Raw genomic sequence first — 16,736 nt, 5'->3', positions numbered from 1 at the left:
ATATATATATATATATATATATATATATATATATATATATATATATATATATATATATATATATAGTTGCTTTCAAATGAGAACCAACATTCACATGTGAGCTTGTGAACTTTTGAAGCAATGTATTTGTCAGTTGTTATATCGTGGATCATGGTCTACAAAGCTTTGTGAATCATGGTTAAAAAACGGCACCGTTTCTTGAAGTAAAGAAACGGCTGCCGTCACATAAATGAAACTACCTTTCATCTCAAATGATAATGTCTCACATTTGTTTTGATAATAAAGAAAGTTTAAAGAAAACTACAGTGTATATAAAATGAAACTGAATATGTTATACACAAAGTTAATTACTTTTTGCGGAACGGGTGACGTTTCTTTTCATTAATCAAAACGACGGATGCATTGAATACCATGCATTGTGGACTTTAAAATTTGTGTGCATTTGTGTAGTAGCGTACTTTTTGTGCATTCTTTTCCACTAGGCCCGAAATTTTTTATATTTTTATATAAAAATAATTAAAAATTCACTTTTTGTTTAAAATGACATTTGAATCCATGACTATATAATTAACAACTTAATTATTTCCAATTAAGCTACTTCAACCTTTTATATAATAATGCTGATATAATAATGATATGGGAACAGATCAGATTAGGATGAAAGCTTCATTTGCAACCAATAACACGGGTAACATGTAGGACTAACATTACAATCACTAAAATAGTATTTGCAATTTCAGTTAAGCAAGGAAGAATCTTAATTCAACTACTCACTTTTTCCTTGCAATAATTATGTTTTCTCTGCACAGTAGTTCTAGTGGTTTCCTTTTCCTTTCCATCATCTTTACTTCTTTAGTAGACATTTTAGGCAGTTGTTGGGAACATGGTCATGACTGATACTGCAGTTCTGTATGTTGAACTGATACTGCAGTTGTGTGCGGAACGGAGGTCGTTTTTTCTGTCTAGAACTGCAGTTGTGTTGAAAGGAACTGCATTCCTCGTTTCTAGCATATATCTTTGGTGTTTCATTTTCCCCGCTTCAATTATGATTATTTGATAATCATAGATATGGAGCATATTGTTCTTGTTTTTTAATCGCGTCTTAAACCTGAATGAGTTTTTTTTTTCTTCCTTTCGTTAAACCTGAATGAGAAGTCTTAGATGTACTAGTATTCTTATATATGCCGGGGACGCCAAACAAATTAACAAACAAATAATCTCCATCAAACAAATTAACAAACAAATATAAAAGAGAAAATTATAATTTATGCCCCTCCATAATATGTTAATTATCAATGTCACTCCTAAATTATTAGTGGTGTAAATGTTGCCTCTCAATTTTTAAAATGGTACATATATTGTACTGTACGGGAGGGGCAATATATGTATTGCTTTGAAAATTGAGGGCAACATTTACACTTGTGAGGGGCAATCGGCGTAGCGACCAGCGGCTTCGGCAGTTGGCAAGCAGGTAGCGGCTTCGACGGAGCGACCAACGGCTTTAACAGTCAGCATAGCGACTAGCGGCGTCGTCAGTCAGTCGGCAGAGCGGGCAGCGACGCGTCAGTCAACGGAGCGAGCAGTAGCTAAGGCAGTCGACGAGCAGGCAGTCAGCGGAGGAGTTTTGAACTTTTGATTTGTTAAGGCGGGGAGAGGCGGCTTAGGGATAAGGCAGAATTAAACGAAAAAAAAAAAGGAGAATTTTGAGCATTTAATTTGTTAACTACTAAAACTTAGCGACGGATATGCTCAGTCGCTAGAATTAAACAAAATTTCACTTAGTATACATAGCGACGGACGATTATCCGTCGCTAAAATGTAAAAGCATTCCCGCTTATAAATGTAGCGACGAATTTTAAAATTCGTCGCTATATAGCTGCGGATGCTAAAATCCGTCGCTACATTAATATTTTTTTTAAAAAGCCAGCTTTAATTTTTTAAAAGGTAATGTTGTGTTGAGAACTTTTGTTGATAAAAATGAATTAAGTAACGAGTAATATAGTAAATAAAAATTTCAAAAAAAAAAAACAAAACAAAAAACACTCCACTGCTACCTCCAAAATTTCGGCCAGTGTAACGACCAAATTTATGGCCGTTGCACTGGCCGGCAGTAGTCTCCGCCGGAGGCCAGGCCTAGCCTAGTTTCCGGTAGAGGCTACTTGCAAGCTTGCAACGTGCAATGGCCAAATTATGGCCATTGCACGTTGCAAAGCCTGAAGGCCAGCTGCCACAATGTGGCAGCTGGCCTAAAATGCCCAAAATGGCAATTGGACTAAAATGTCCAAAATGGCATTAAATTGCCATGTCAGCTTTAATTTGCCATGCTTTGCTGCCAATGCCATGGCTAAATTATGTTGCTTTTGTCCGGTCATGAATTGTGTCTGAATCAATTAGGAACTTGTTCGGACTTAGGTCTGGGCAGGTTTTGAGTTGGGTCCAAGGCTTATTTTTTTTATAGCTAGGATTTGAACTGGTTATCTACAAGTTGGTTCTGATCCAAACTTAGCCCGACCTAGGTTTGGAAAAGTCCAGATTTTTTTTAGTCGATTCAAGATTGGTTCGACCTTGAACTGACTAGTGGCTAGCTTGAAGGGTGGGTACCAAGGGCGTCCACCCTTAGGGCCAACCTAGATCATAACAAATATCCTCCAATAAATGCTTCATGATAAATATATTTTTGCATATAGATGCCGCTTTTGCATATTCACAATTTTTGAACTCTATGTTCACAACTACATATCTCTATGTTCATAATTTTAGAACTCTATATTCAGAGTTCAGAAAGTGTGAATATTGAGTAAAATAATTTTATATTGAGTTTTAAAATTATGAACATAGAGTTTTAAAATTATGAATATAGAATTTTTTTTTTTGAACATAGAGTTTTAAAATTGTAAATATTAAGTTTTAAATTTGTAAATATGGACCTGAAAAGTGGACCGGGGTCCATAGCATAATTTGCCCTTACCCAATTGGTTGGCGCTTAAATCTCCCCTCACAATGTGTTGATCTGTATTGGAAGAAAAATAAATAAATAAAAATTGTGATAAATTTGTTTTGTGAGATGAATCAAAGTATGATTGTTATGTAAACCAGCCCGCTAGTATATAACTATGCATGAAATGAACATATATGCATATCCAAAAACAATAAATTAAAGAAAGCTTAGAGAGGGAAAGATAGATAGATAATATGGAGGTCCAAAGGCCACATGCCGCCTGCATTCCCTATCCAGCTCAAGGCCATATATGCGCCATGCTCAAGCTAGCCAAGCTTCTTCATCACCGGGGCTTTTACATTACCTATGTTTTCACTCAATTCAACTATACCATATCATGAAAGCCAGAAACTTCCTCCCTCTCAGTCAATCACCCACTTTCCGTTTCGAAACAATCCCCGACGGGCTTCCCTCACGGGAAAACCCCGACACCGCTCTGGACATCGCCGAGCTTTGCTTTTCGACGGCCAACAATTGCTACGCTCCGTTCATGGAGCTGATTGATAGGCTGAACGGAGCGTCGGATGTTCCTCCGGTTTCTTGTGTTGTTTCTGATACTATTATGGCGTTCACTGTTGGGGCTGCCTAGGAGCTGGATACTCCGGTAGTGTTGTTTTGGCCGATTAGCGGTGTAGCCAGTTTGATGCACATATATTCACCTGACCTCTGTGACAAAGTTTCCAAAAACAAAGGTTTGAGAAAATCTCTCTTAGCTTAAGTTATTTTCAATTAAGCTACAATAACATTTTTGATATAATAATACTAACATATATATATATATCTGCTCAAGTGTGGACGCGTCTTAACGTGTAAACAGTGCGGTTCACACCACTCAATATTATAAAATGCACGACTCAATGTTAGAAAACGCACCACATGAAAATACACAAAAATACTAAAAAACACACCGCACCATAACTCCCATGTCCCTAGTTGTGCATTTCCAAACACTGTGCGTTGTATATTTCTATACTTAGTGGTGTGTTTTTTTTGGTGATATATACCTAACAGTGCATATTTGTGTAGTGCATTTTTTAACACTGAGTAGTGTATATCTGTATACCTAGTTGGTGAGGCCTAGCCTAGCCTCCGGCAGAGACTACTTGCAAGCTTGAAACGTGGCCATTGCACGTTCCATTCCTGAAGGCCATGTGGCAGCTGGCCTAAAATGCCCAAAATGGCATTTAAATTGCCAGGGCATGCAGCAAAGCATGGCAAAGCTTGCCATGCTTTGCTGTCATGGTTAAATTATGTTGCTTTTGCTCAGGCTTGGATCGTGTCTGGGCATTTTAGGGACATGCTCAGTTTTGGGTCTGGGTCGATTTTGAGCTGGCCCCAACCTTATTTTTTATAGGACTTGAATCAACCCTTTACAAGCTAGTCCGTTATAATTCGGACATAACTCGACTCATGTCCGGAAAAGTCTAGATTCTTTTTTCTCAAATCAATTCAGAATTGATTCGACCTTAAATCGGCCCGTGTCTAGCTTTAAGGGTGGTGTCTTGTGCGTCCACCCCCTAGATCATATCAAATTAAATATCCTCCAATAAGTGCTTCATGATAAATATGTTTTTGCATGCAGATGTAATTTTTGGTGACTATATTATTGATTGGATACCGGGAATCAAAAGTATTGGCCTGAGCGATATCCCAACTACAGCTTGGTCCACAGATCCAAATGACCCCTTCATTGACTATATGATTTTAGAAGTTTCAAAAAGCTACAAAGCTTCAGCGGTCATCTTTCACACATTTGATGAGTTAGAACCCGAGACGTGTAAGGCATTGTCCTCTATGTTCAATCGGATCTACACTATCGGCCCCATCCCAATGCTTCTCAAAGCATTACCAAAGAGTGAAATCGACAAAATCGAATGTAATCTATGGAAAGAAGATTCCACTTGTACTCAATGGCTGGACACTAAAAACCCAAAATCAGTAGTTTATGTGAATTTTGGGAGTTTGGCCATTACCAACCCAGAAAAGTTGGTAGAGTTGGCAATGGGGCTGAGTAAAAGCATGCAAAATTTCTTGTGGATTATCCGACCCGAACTCATTTTTGGGAACTGGTCTACAATTCTCCCTCCAGAGTTTACGGATGCGGTCAAGGACAGAGGCTATATAGCCGACTGGTGTGATCAAGAAAAAGTGCTAAACCACCCTTCTGTCGGAGGATTCTTGACCCATTGCGGGTGGAATTCAATGGTGGAAAGTATGAGCGCGGGAGTGGCAATGGTTTGTTGGTCGTTTTTCGCGGACCAACCGCTAAACCGGTACTGTTGTTGCTCGGAATGGAGACTTGGTTTAGAGATAGAGAATGATGTGAAGAGAGAGAACGTTGAGAGTGTGGTGAGAGAGCTGATGGAAGGAGAGAAGGGTAGAGAGGTGAAGAAGAAGGCATTGTTTTGGAAGGAAAGAGCTGAGGTGGCTACTAGTGTTGGAGGTTCATCATTTCTAAATTTGGATAAGTTGATTGGGGAAGTACTGCTCAGTGGTGGCCAGCATTTTCCAAACGGTGTGTAATGTATGCAATGGAAAATTGTGAAGATATATTTGTATTTGTGGGCAAATTAATTATGTATCATTGTTTATTTTTGAAATAAGGTAATATGATTGTATTTCATTGATAGTATTGAATTCTTATTACAATTGTGGTCGGGAAGTGTGCTAAGTCTATTGTAGTCTTGAAGTGTGCTAAGTCTATGAAATTGAATTATTATTTTGCTGATTGGAGGAGATCTCTATTTATAGTATCAGAATAGGGAGAAATGCAAAGTTCTCCATTAACATGTTTGACGTGATAGTACTACATTAGTGGCTTGAGTCGACCTTAGAGGTCACATCAATAATAACAACAGTAGAAGTTACTGGCCCTGTTTGGTAAATGGCTGTTAGCTGATTGTGTTGGCTGTTTGGGTTAGAAAGTATGATTTGTTGATAACATTAGCTGATTGTAGAAAGTTGTTTGATAGATTAGCTGTTAGCTGATAGCTGTTTAGTATAATTTCTTTTATCAAAAAGCTAATTAAAAAGGCTAAATTTTAGCATTTTGGGGTTAAAAAAACTTATTAACCAAACAACTAAGTGGTCAAATAAGTCAAAATTGACTTATAGACTGATTATTACCAAACAGGACCACTATTTTTTTTTTTTTTGTCGATCTCCCGTCTCAGAGGTTGACCTTGGTCTAGCTTTGGTTGGCATCACAACTGTACCAAGTCATTAGTATTCATACCATATTACCCTATCAGATATATTAAAGTGAAATAAATAATATGTGAAGTGTGATTTTTAATATATAATTATAAATTAAAATAAATGAAATTATGTAAAAAATTATTCAAGTTTACCACCAAATGGGACAAAGAAAATTTGTATGGATCGTAACCGTCATTATCATGGATCTGGATATGGAACACGTTTTAATTAGATGGCGACATTAATTATATTAAAAGGGTTTCTGCAGATAGGGGTTAAAAGAAATCATTGAAGGGTTTGTAATTCATTTAAATGAATGATAATTAAGCATAAACTATATATATTTAAATGGATTAAAAAATAAGTTTAAAGTATAAATTATTTGGATCTTATCAATTGTCATCATGTTGTGAAACAAGGTCGACCATAAATATTTTAAATTCCGATTCAAATTATAACTCGGTAATATTTTGTTCAATACTTTCACATGAGGATCTATGACACACATCTCATAACACATTAAACATGTAGGGGAAAAAACTACCACTGCTAAACATTTCCTATATTATCTTGCATTCATATACTTTGAATTAACAATTTAAATAAACAAATTCAACATTTAATTACTTATGCATAAACATCTCCTATATAATCATATATTGATATATTCTAAAGTGCTTATTTAAAAATAAACATTAGGCATTATCAAAATCCCGAGTGAAAAACTAGTTATAAAACATTGATTAAAGAAATTAAATCAACTTGACGCTTACATAATTGGTTGGCGCTTAAATCTCCCCTCGCAAGTGTTGATCTGTATTCGCCGAATGGAAGTATGAATGTTAGGACAAGCAGCCCGGCCGCTAGGTTAGTATATAACTATGCTTGAAGTTAATATATATATATATATATGCATATCCAAAAACAAGAAATTAAAGAAAGCTTAGAGAGGGAAAGATAATGGAGATCCAAAGGCCACATGCTGTCTGCATTCCCTATCCAGCTCAAGGCCATATATTCGCCATGCTCAAGCTAGCCAAGCTTCTTCATCACAAAGGCTTTCACATTACCTATGTTCTCACTCAATTCAACTATGCCCACATCATGAAAGCCAGAAACTTCCTCCCTCTCACTCAATCACCCACTTTCCGTTTCGAAACAATCCCCGACGGGCTTCCCTCACGGGAGAACCCCGACACCGCTCTAGACATCGCCGACCTCTGCTTTTCCACGGCCAAGAATTGCTATGCTCCGTTCATGGAGTTGATTGATATGCTGAACAGAGCGTCGGATGTTCCTCCAGTTTCTTGTGTTGTTTCTGATGCTCTTATGGCGTTCACTGTTGGGGCTTCCCAGGAGCTGGGTATTCCGGTAGTATTTTTTTTCCCAATTAGCGCTGTTGCCAGTTTGATGCACATATATTCTTCTGATATTCGTGACAAGGTTTCCAAAAACAAAGGTATGAGAAAATCTTTGTACACCACAGCAATGAGATTTGAACTGTGACCGTATGACTAACAACTTAAGTTATTTTCAATTAAGTTACTTCAACCTTTTGATATAATAATGCTAATATATATATATATATATATATATATATATATATATATATATGCATACACACAATTTTTCAAAATCAATATTTTTGTTTAAAATAAGATTTTAACCATTAATCTCAAAATTTATGACTTTCTATTAAAATTATAAGAAATTAAAAATATGTAAATTAAAATTAAAATTTTGAAATTTGACAGGGATAAAAAATCAAAGAATAAAATATAAATAAGAGTAATAAAATTTGTAAAAAGTAAGATGATGTTGTATAGATCATAGAATGGTTATGAATAAGAGTAGGGGAGTGTTGTGTTGAGAACTTTTGTTGATAAAAGCGAGTTGAGTAATGAGTATATATACCGACATATATGGTAGATAAAATTTCAGGAAAAAAAAAAAAAAAAAAAAAAACACCCCACCCTCCAAAATTTCAGCCAGTGCAACGGCTAAATTTATGGTCATTGCATTGGCCGGCAGCGCAAATTATATCGTGTACCATGGTCCACAATGTATTGTGGACCATGATCATGGCTGATACTGCAGTTGTGTTGAACGGATAGTGCAGTTGTGTTGAAAAGATACTGCAGTTGTGTTGAAAGGAAACTGAAATTGCGCGGAATAGAGACCGTTTATCCGTTCAACACAACTGTAGTTCCAGACGGATGACACGGCCTCTGTTCCGCACAACTGCAGTTCCTTTTCAACACAACTGCAGTATCCGTTCAACACAACTGCAGTATCAGTTCAATACAATTGCAGTATCAGTCATGATCCATAGTCTATAATGCATTGTGGACCATGGTCCATGGTATAACGACTGGGCCGACAGAGGCTACTTGCAAAGCCTGAAGGCCCGCTGCGACAATTGGCAGCGGGCCTAAAATGCCCAAAATGACATTTAAATTGCCATGGCTAAATTATGTTGCTTTTGTCCGGGCCTAGACCGTGTTTGGACTAATTAGGGACCAGCTCGGACTTGGGCCTGGATCGGTTTCAAGTTGGGTCACGGACTTATGTTTTATAACTAGGATGTGAACAAACTCTCTAGAAGTCAGTTCCGATCCAAGGTTAGCTCGGCAGAAGAACGGAGAAGCCCAAATTCTATTTTTTCTTCAGGGTTAATTTAGAACTGGTTCGATCTTGAAACGACTCATGGCTAGCTCTAAGGGTGGGTGCCCAACGTGGCAACCCTTAGGGCCAGCCTAGATCACATCAGATATCCGACAATAAATGTTCCATGATAAATATATTTTTGCATACAGATGTCATTTTTGGTGACTATATTATTGATTGGATCCCGGGAGTCAAAAGTATTGGCCTGAGCGATATCCCAACCACAGCTTGGTCCACTGATCCAAATGACCCCTTCATCGACTATTTAATTTCACAAGTTTCAAAAAGCTACAAAGCTTCAGCTGCCATCTTTAACACATTTGATGAGTTAGAACCCGAGGTGTGTAAGGCATTGTCCTCTATGTTCAACAGGGTCTACACTATCGGCCCCATCCCAATGCTTCTCAAAGGATTACCAAAGAGCGAAATCGACAAAATCGAATGTAATCTATGGAAAGAAGATTCCACTTGTATTCAATGGCTAGATACTAAAAACCCAAAATCAGTAGTTTATGTGAATTTTGGGAGTATGGCCGTTACCAACCCAGAAAAGTTGGTAGAGTTGGCAATGGGGCTAAGTAAAAGCATGAAAAATTTCTTGTGGATTATCCGGCCCGAACTCATTTCTGGGGACTGGTCTACAATTCTCCCTCCAGCGTTTACGGATGCGTTCAAGGACAGAGGCTATATAGCCGACTGGTGCGATCAAGAGCAAGTGCTGAATCACCCTTCTGTCGGGGGATTCTTGACCCATTGCGGGTGGAATTCTATGGTGGAAAGTATGAGCGCGGGAGTGGCAATGGTTTGTTGGTCGTTTTTCGCGGACCAACCGCTAAACCGGTATTGTTGTTGCTCGGAATGGAGACTTGGTTTAGAGATAGAGAATGATGTGAAGAGAGAGAACGTTGAGAGTGTGGTGAGAGAGCTGATGGAAGGAGAGAAGGGTAGAGAGGTGAAGAAGAAGGCGTTGTTTTGGAAGGAAAGAGCTGAGGTGGCTACTAGTGTTGGAGGTTCATCATTTCTAAATTTGGATAAGTTGATTGGGGAAGTACTGCTCAGTGGTGGCCAGCATTTTCCAAATGGTGTATAAGTGTTTGTATTCGTGGGCAAGTTAATTATGTATAAGTGTTTCACTATTTATTTTTGAAATAAGGTAACATGATTGTATTGCATTGATAGTATTGAATTCTTATTACAATTCAAGTAGAATATGAAGGAGCTCAAAAGGTTTTATTGTAGTGTGGAAGTGTACTAAGTCTATGAAATTGAATTATTTTGTTGATTAAAAGATGTCTCTATTTATAGTATCCATCTGTTTATTTACTTACATCTATTTGTTTCCAATTTACTTTTTGACCATAATGACCAACCATCTTTGCTTCTTCCATTACTCTGCAATTTACCTTTGTGATTATACTCTTGCACTTACCTTACAATTTATGTTGGAATTGTAGTTCAATAAGCACTGATGACATCATACTTACTTTAACAGGGAGATAGTCTTATTTATAAAGAAAATTCTGCTGAATATTTTTCAGTAAGTTTAATTTCTTTTTATTTTTAAAAATATATATAACTTCACATATATTTTGTACTAAATTTCTTAAAAACTTGTGTGAGACCGTCTCACCATGAGACGGGTCGGGTCAAGATGTAAATGTACCACTTATATGCACAAATGCCATACTTATATGCTCAAATTTAATACTAATCAGGAATAAAATTTTGTTACTTATTAGGGTAAATGTAATACTTTTAAGGGAAAATACAATACTTTTACATTTCAATTTAAAAGTATTACATTTTTCCTCAAAAGTATTATATTTGCCCTTATAAGTGAGAGGCATTTGTCAACATTACTTATTATGAAAAATGTATTATTTTTTTTCTTATAAGTAACAAAAATTGTATTTTTGATTAGTGTTATATTTGAGCATATAAGTGTGAGATTTGCACATATAAGTATGACATTTGCATGGTGTATTGACCCGACCCGACCCGTCTCACGAATAAGGATCCGTGAGACGGTTTCACACAAGTGTGACCCTACATATTTTAGGATAACAATTTGCATTGCAACAGGATATGTTGACAGAAATTGGAGAGCAAGTAGATGATAATCATTGAGAGCAAATAGATAATAATCATCCATCTCAAGCTAAGTCAATTGATCTTAATGTTGATTGTTGTTGTTAAGACTATTATATTGTTTAGACTTGAATTGACTATTATTACTTATTAGATGTGGATTAATATGTATTATTACTTGAACCTAATGTGCATGGGTAATGTTTTAAAATTATGTTATATTTTAGAATTAACAGTTTATTAGTATATAATTTTAACAATGCGAAGAAATCACGACGGAATAATTGTAGCAAAAATTGCGACGAAATAATTTATCGTCCAAATTTGCGACGGAATATTCGTCTCCAAAATGGTGCCAGAATATGCGACGGAATTATTTTCCATAGCAAAATTGAGACGGAAAAAAATTCTGTCGCAAATTCGACACGGAATTATTCCGTCGCAAATTCACCGCGGAATTATTCTGTCTCAATATATTGCGACGGAATTATTCTGTCGCGAAATATGGCGACATAATTTTTCCGTCTCAAACAAAGATACGACGAGCCGATAGGCGATCTCGGCCAAGTGATTGCGAAACCTATGAATCTCAATCTTGTTTTTCAAAGTATTGGGGAGGAATACTTATTTTTCTCAATCTCAATCTTGCGAAACCTAACATCGCTGAACACTTGTTTTTCAAAGTGTAACACTGATGCATTCGTTGGAAGAACATATCAACGACGCAAGGCAACTCCATGATCAGTTTAGCAGATTATTTATCAGTATTATTTTTGAATTCCTTTCTGTTAGGATCCTATTTCTTTGCAAGTTACCGTTTATGACTGTTGCTCTTTTTATTATTTAAAGCTTAGGTTTTAGAGTTGTTTTCATCAAGCATTTTTTTGAGAATTGAGTTAATGATAATTGGGAGAGGAAGAACTCCAAAACTTCTTCAACTTTCTTTTCTAATCCTTGTGTTATCAATAGCAATCATAGGTAGGAGAGGTTCCAAAGCACCCATTCCCCCCGCACATCGCCCAGTGACGCGTTCTCAAGACCCCGAGCCCACAACAAACACCAGCCCAAGTGAGTGATTGCGAAACCTGTGAATCTCACCCCGACGCTGATCTCGGCCAGCGAGCCTCACCGACGGCAACGGGCGAAGGCGAGAAGAGAGAACCATCCCTCAAGCTCTGCGTCTCCGCTTCTGTGCCGAGACCGCTACTAGCCTACTGCCTTAATTTGTTCACGGAACTGCTGCTGCTATTATATTTTCTTTAACTTTTATAATTATTGTTAATGAATATGAATATATGGTTTGATTGTTAATATTGTGATTAACTTAATATGATTTGGTTCTTGTTGTCTGTTCAGTGTTGTGATATAACTGGAATATTGTTACTGTGAATACTGAAATTAAATCTTATAAAAACATTTAAATATTTGTTTTTATCAACCATCAATAGAAAATATTTGTTTCCATTATAAACTGGAATTTTAATTTTTTTTACCATTAGTCTTTGACATGTTGTAATTTTTTTTACCAATAATTGTAATTTGTTTTTTAGTGTTTAAATAAAATTTTTGGGACAATGTTTTATGTTTACAGTTTGGCAGAACAACCAATAGCAGAACAAAAAATTGAAGACTTATTACATATTCCAAATTGGAATGGTTGGACTGGATTCGTTGCGACACATTTAATTTGGGACTTAAAGTTCGTATAGTGAAACACATTAATAAGTTTTCATCTCAAGAAATAATGAATGATAATATATCTTGTAGTATATTGCGAATTGGGGAGGAATACTATGACTTGGTGTTACACCTTTTTCAAAGTAACAATCCTCACTCGCTTAAAATATACTACCTAAGTCGAAAAGAGAATTCTCACTTTCTGGCAATTACTGAGAGAAGTATTTCATCGTTCGGTGTTTGGATAAGGGATCATCCTATCATAACAAACAACAATCTTCTACATACGAATAACTTTGTATATCCGTTCAGGTATAATTATATATATGTATATATATTAATCACTTTTAAATATATATTTTAACTGCTCTGATCCTAGCTCTGATATGCTGCCAGATATGAGTCATCAAGAACAAACAAGTTTAGTAGTACGATCTGTTAACAATTTTTAGTTTGTGCTACTAGTATTTAAAACTCCATCCACTCCCTTCTTTGTCTTCGCACTGCTTATGGAGCATTTTTCACCTGTCACACAGCATGCATTGTGAACACTATCAACTCTATATGATCATCCCCTTGCATGTTAAGCACACGACCCAACCACTCACTTCATTCCATTATGTGATCTAGCGATTGTAAATGCATCCCTTACCACACTTATCTTTTAAAAACACAATGACAAAAAAATGCAACAAGGTCTCAAGCTGCAACCTACATATAGGACAATTAACCTCAACCTCTACCCTTCTTTGTCTCAAACAAAACTGTAGTATGAAGAAACTCCCTAGCAGCCCTCCAAACAAAATTTCGACACTTAGAGGGAACACTCAACTTCCAAACTTTCTCCGGCTCATTATGGAGGATTTAGTTGAAATTAGACGTTTTTTTATGAGGAAGAGGAAAAAACTTTCATCTATAATTGCAGAGCACGCAACTCTTTCGGTCAAGAAGAATAAATTGATTGAGGATGATTTTAGCCGGTAGAGTTAAGAAGCATAGCAAATAAGTAGACTGAGTTAGATCAACAATAACATCAATATCACTCATAAGATGTTAACAATCAGTAGTCTAAATATTAAATCTGATACCAAATCATAGCTCTGATACTAAATCATAGCTCTGATACTAAATGTTTGATTACAGTACGTCTTTTTAAAACTTCTGTGAAAAAATATTAATAGTTTTAAAACTCACAAAAGCTATGCAACTTCAAATGAAAAAACAACATTCACAAGATCACGAACCCTAGGCATTCCATAGGGTCATAGGTCATATTGTCGTGAAGCGATACTAGTATGTGGGTGCTTTCCTCACCCAATGTATCAAGTGTATCAAGCTCAGCCATGGCATCCTCAAATGCATCATTTGCCATTCTAAGTGCTTTTTCCGGTGATTTCAGATTTTCATAATAGAAAACTAAACAATTAAAAGTCAGACTCACCTTGAACTCAGAAAGGTAGCAGGAGTATGTAATCGCTTATCATCTTGTGGTAAAAGATCTTGTCCCCGAAGGAACTAGCTGGATTGAATCAAGCATATCCAGCATCTTGTTGCAGACCTAAGACAATTTACTTTCCAGCTTCTCTCTCGGTACTGCTTTACCAGAGTTTGCTCTTCCATCTCCAACTCGGAGAGAGAGCTCCTCCCCTATTAGTTCGGCGTCGAGAACTCGAACCATATTGTTTATTAAGTCGATCTCATCATAGTCCTAGGCTTGCTCGGCAAGATTAGCCAGGTAAAGGCACTTCTCACATGACAGATTGACGGCGACCGCTATTCGTAGAGAACTAGAGAGAATGAGAAAAGAAAAGAGACATCTTTCTCGGAAATAAGACTTGGTAACTTTAGACATTGTTATTTCCTGTTTGGGCTGATAGTACTTTGAGTATGTATGCTGACATTAGATCTTTTATTTTAGTTATGCAACATAAAAGAAATCCTATACTAAACAGTAAGAAGTATTGTACTTACTGTGCACACCAACCTTTGCCCTCCTAAACTGTTAAAGAATTATAACAGGTTCAACAAACTTGGGACTTGAAGTAAAAGGTTAAAGTTTGGCCACATGTTGATCCCAGACCTTGCATTTAATCTTATTATTGCTAAAAAAAAAAAACAAAAACAGTAAATAGTAAAAGTAAATTATAAGCACAAAAAAGTGACTTAAGGTGATTCCTCAATAAATAAATCAATCAACCTGCAAGGATTACTACCAATGACCTTTGTCTTAAAGAGAATATATTTCCACAATCCTACCTATCACATCTAAAAATCACAATATGTAAGGATACAGAACAATTGAAATAAAAAAATGTGTAGAAATTTATTGTACACAGTAATAATTCCTTGTCATTATAGCCTCATTTCTCTTTCAAAAATGAAATAGATTTCATCCTATACATAAACCTTACCTTCTTTAAACTTTGTAAGAAACTACTGAACATAGTCCTTAAGAATGTGGCAATGGACAACAGTTCCCTACTTCCCTGTTTATATAAATACATTTATAGATATTGTTGGATATAAAAAACTACAATCTTTAAAGAATAACTTTAAAAAAATACCTGAGAATCATGGAAGAATATTTCTTTTGACTTATGACATTGCTACCTTTCCTTCAGGAACTTCGTATGTTCGAACAACTCTCACCTTCATTGTACTCAAGAATGTAGAGTGGATACATTCTGATCTGAGATTGAATGCAAATTTTGTATGCTGTATTGAATTGGTGGTGTTTGAGTCTAAAACCAATACATGTAATTTTTTATTTTTTATTTTGAAAATCAATACATGTATTTATATTAACGCAAACTTATTTCTTTAAAAAAATTTTGTTTTATATTTTATATATATATATATATATATATATATATATATATATATATATATAAAGATTAGCACTATCAATTTCAAATGACATAATATTTTTAATCTTTAACTTTGATTTATATTTCACTTTTAATTCTTGACTTTAAACAAAATTTCACTTTTAGCCTAAACTAAATTACATGCAACTATTATATTAAAAAGAAAATGTTGCAATACAATCATATTACCTTATATTATTTCAAAAAAAATAGTGATGCATTGATACATAATTATTAATTGACTTGCCCACAAATACATCTCTTCACAATTTTCCATTATATTATACACCATTATTTGGAAAATGCTGGTCACCACTGAGCAGTACTTCCCCAATCAACTTATCCAAATTTAGAAATGATGAGCCTCCAACACTAGTAGCCACCTCAGCTCTTTCCTTCCAAAACAATGCCTTCTTCTTCACCTCTCTACCCTTTTCTCCTTCCATAAGCTCTCTCACCACTCTCTCAACGTTCTCTCTCTTCACATCATTCTCTATCTCTAAACCAAGTCTCCATTGTGAGCAACAATAGTACCGGTTTAGCGGTTGGTCGGCGAAAAACGACCAACAAACCATTGCCACTCCTGCACTCATACTTTCTGCAATAGAATTCCACCCGCAATGGGTCAAGAATCCCCCGACAGAAGGGTGGTTCAACACTTATTCTTGATCGCACCAGTTGGCTATATAGCCTCTGTCCTTGACCGCATCCATAAACTTGGGAGGGAGAATTGTAGACCAGTCCCCAGAAATGAGTTCGGGACGGATAATCCACAAGAAATTTTGCATGCTATTACTCAGCCCCATTGCCAACTCTACCAACTTTTCTGGGTTGGTAACGGCCATACTCCCAAAATTCACATAAACTACTGATTTTGGGTTTTTAGTGTCTAGCCATTGAATACAAGTGGAATCTTCTTTCCATAGATTACATTCGATTTTGTCGATTTCAGTCTCTGGTAATCCTTTGAGAAGCATTGGGATGGGGCCGATAGTGTAGACCCGATTGAACATAGAGGACAATACCTTACACACCTCGGGTTCTAACTCATCAAATGTGTGAAAGATGACAGCTGAAGCTTTGTAGCTTTTTGAAACTTCTGAAATCATATAGTCAATGAAGGGGTCATTTGGATCTGTGGACCAAGCTGTGGTTGGGATATCGCTCAGGCCAATACTTTTGACTCCCGGAATCCAATCAATAATATAGTCACCAAAAATGACATCTGTATGCAAAAACAT

General features: G+C 36.2%; 4 protein-coding genes across 4 annotated transcripts in view; 2 read left to right on the top strand and 2 right to left on the bottom strand.

Annotated features, from left to right (window-relative positions):
• Positions 1 to 5,726, top strand: part of LOC116014265 (7-deoxyloganetin glucosyltransferase-like) — a 7,034-nt gene extending 1,308 nt beyond the window's left edge. Inside the window, exon 2 of the mRNA XM_031254287.1 lies at positions 4,581 to 5,726. Coding sequence (XP_031110147.1) covers positions 4,581 to 5,521 — 941 coding nt within the window. The 3' untranslated portion in view covers positions 5,522 to 5,726. The remainder of the gene's footprint in view (positions 1 to 4,580) is intronic.
• A 1,317-nt stretch (positions 5,727 to 7,043) lies between these two features.
• Positions 7,044 to 10,170, top strand: LOC116014152 (7-deoxyloganetin glucosyltransferase-like). The gene is made up of 2 exons (XM_031254155.1): positions 7,044 to 7,655; positions 9,013 to 10,170. Exons 1-2 carry the CDS (start codon positions 7,157 to 7,159, stop codon positions 9,951 to 9,953), a joined length of 1,440 nt encoding a protein of 479 aa, XP_031110015.1. The 5' UTR covers positions 7,044 to 7,156; the 3' UTR covers positions 9,954 to 10,170.
• Positions 10,171 to 13,856: 3,686 nt separating this feature from the next.
• On the bottom strand, positions 13,857 to 16,088 carry LOC116012309 (14-3-3 protein beta/alpha-A-like). The gene is made up of 6 exons (XM_031251825.1): positions 15,822 to 16,088; positions 15,040 to 15,114; positions 14,826 to 14,884; positions 14,709 to 14,730; positions 14,600 to 14,627; positions 13,857 to 14,044 (listed from the first exon to the last, which is right to left on the bottom strand). Exons 1-6 carry the CDS (start codon positions 16,086 to 16,088, stop codon positions 13,857 to 13,859), a joined length of 639 nt encoding a protein of 212 aa, XP_031107685.1.
• A 66-nt stretch (positions 16,089 to 16,154) lies between these two features.
• LOC116012306 (7-deoxyloganetin glucosyltransferase-like) lies at positions 16,155 to 16,736 on the bottom strand. The gene has a single exon (XM_031251822.1). It carries the CDS (start codon positions 16,734 to 16,736, stop codon positions 16,155 to 16,157), a length of 582 nt encoding a protein of 193 aa, XP_031107682.1.

This window comes from Ipomoea triloba, chromosome 3 (genome assembly GCF_003576645.1).
Source record: "Ipomoea triloba cultivar NCNSP0323 chromosome 3, ASM357664v1".
Taxonomy (NCBI): domain Eukaryota; kingdom Viridiplantae; phylum Streptophyta; class Magnoliopsida; order Solanales; family Convolvulaceae; genus Ipomoea; species Ipomoea triloba.
The sequence above is the reverse complement of the archived record's forward strand: the minus strand, read 5'-3'. Positions and strand labels throughout refer to the sequence as shown.

Excerpts from the sequence above, each read along its gene's own strand:
- LOC116014152 (XM_031254155.1), top strand. The coding sequence starts at position 7,157 with ATGGAGATCCAAAGGCCACATGCTGTCTGCATTCCCTATCCAGCTCAA. Across the intron at positions 7,656-9,012 it reads CAAGGTTTCCAAAAACAAAG|ATGTCATTTTTGGTGACTAT; the intron begins GTATGAGAAAAT and ends TTTTGCATACAG.
- LOC116012309 (XM_031251825.1), bottom strand. The coding sequence starts at position 16,088 with ATGAGTGCAGGAGTGGCAATGGTTTGTTGGTCGTTTTTCGCCGACCAA. Across the intron at positions 14,885-15,039 it reads TCTTACAAAGTTTAAAGAAG|GTAGGATTGTGGAAATATAT; the intron begins GTAAGGTTTATG and ends TAGATGTGATAG. Across the intron at positions 14,628-14,708 it reads ATAATAAGATTAAATGCAAG|TTTAGGAGGGCAAAGGTTGG; the intron begins GTCTGGGATCAA and ends ATTCTTTAACAG.
- LOC116012306 (XM_031251822.1), bottom strand. The coding sequence starts at position 16,736 with ATGTTTTTGCATACAGATGTCATTTTTGGTGACTATATTATTGATTGG.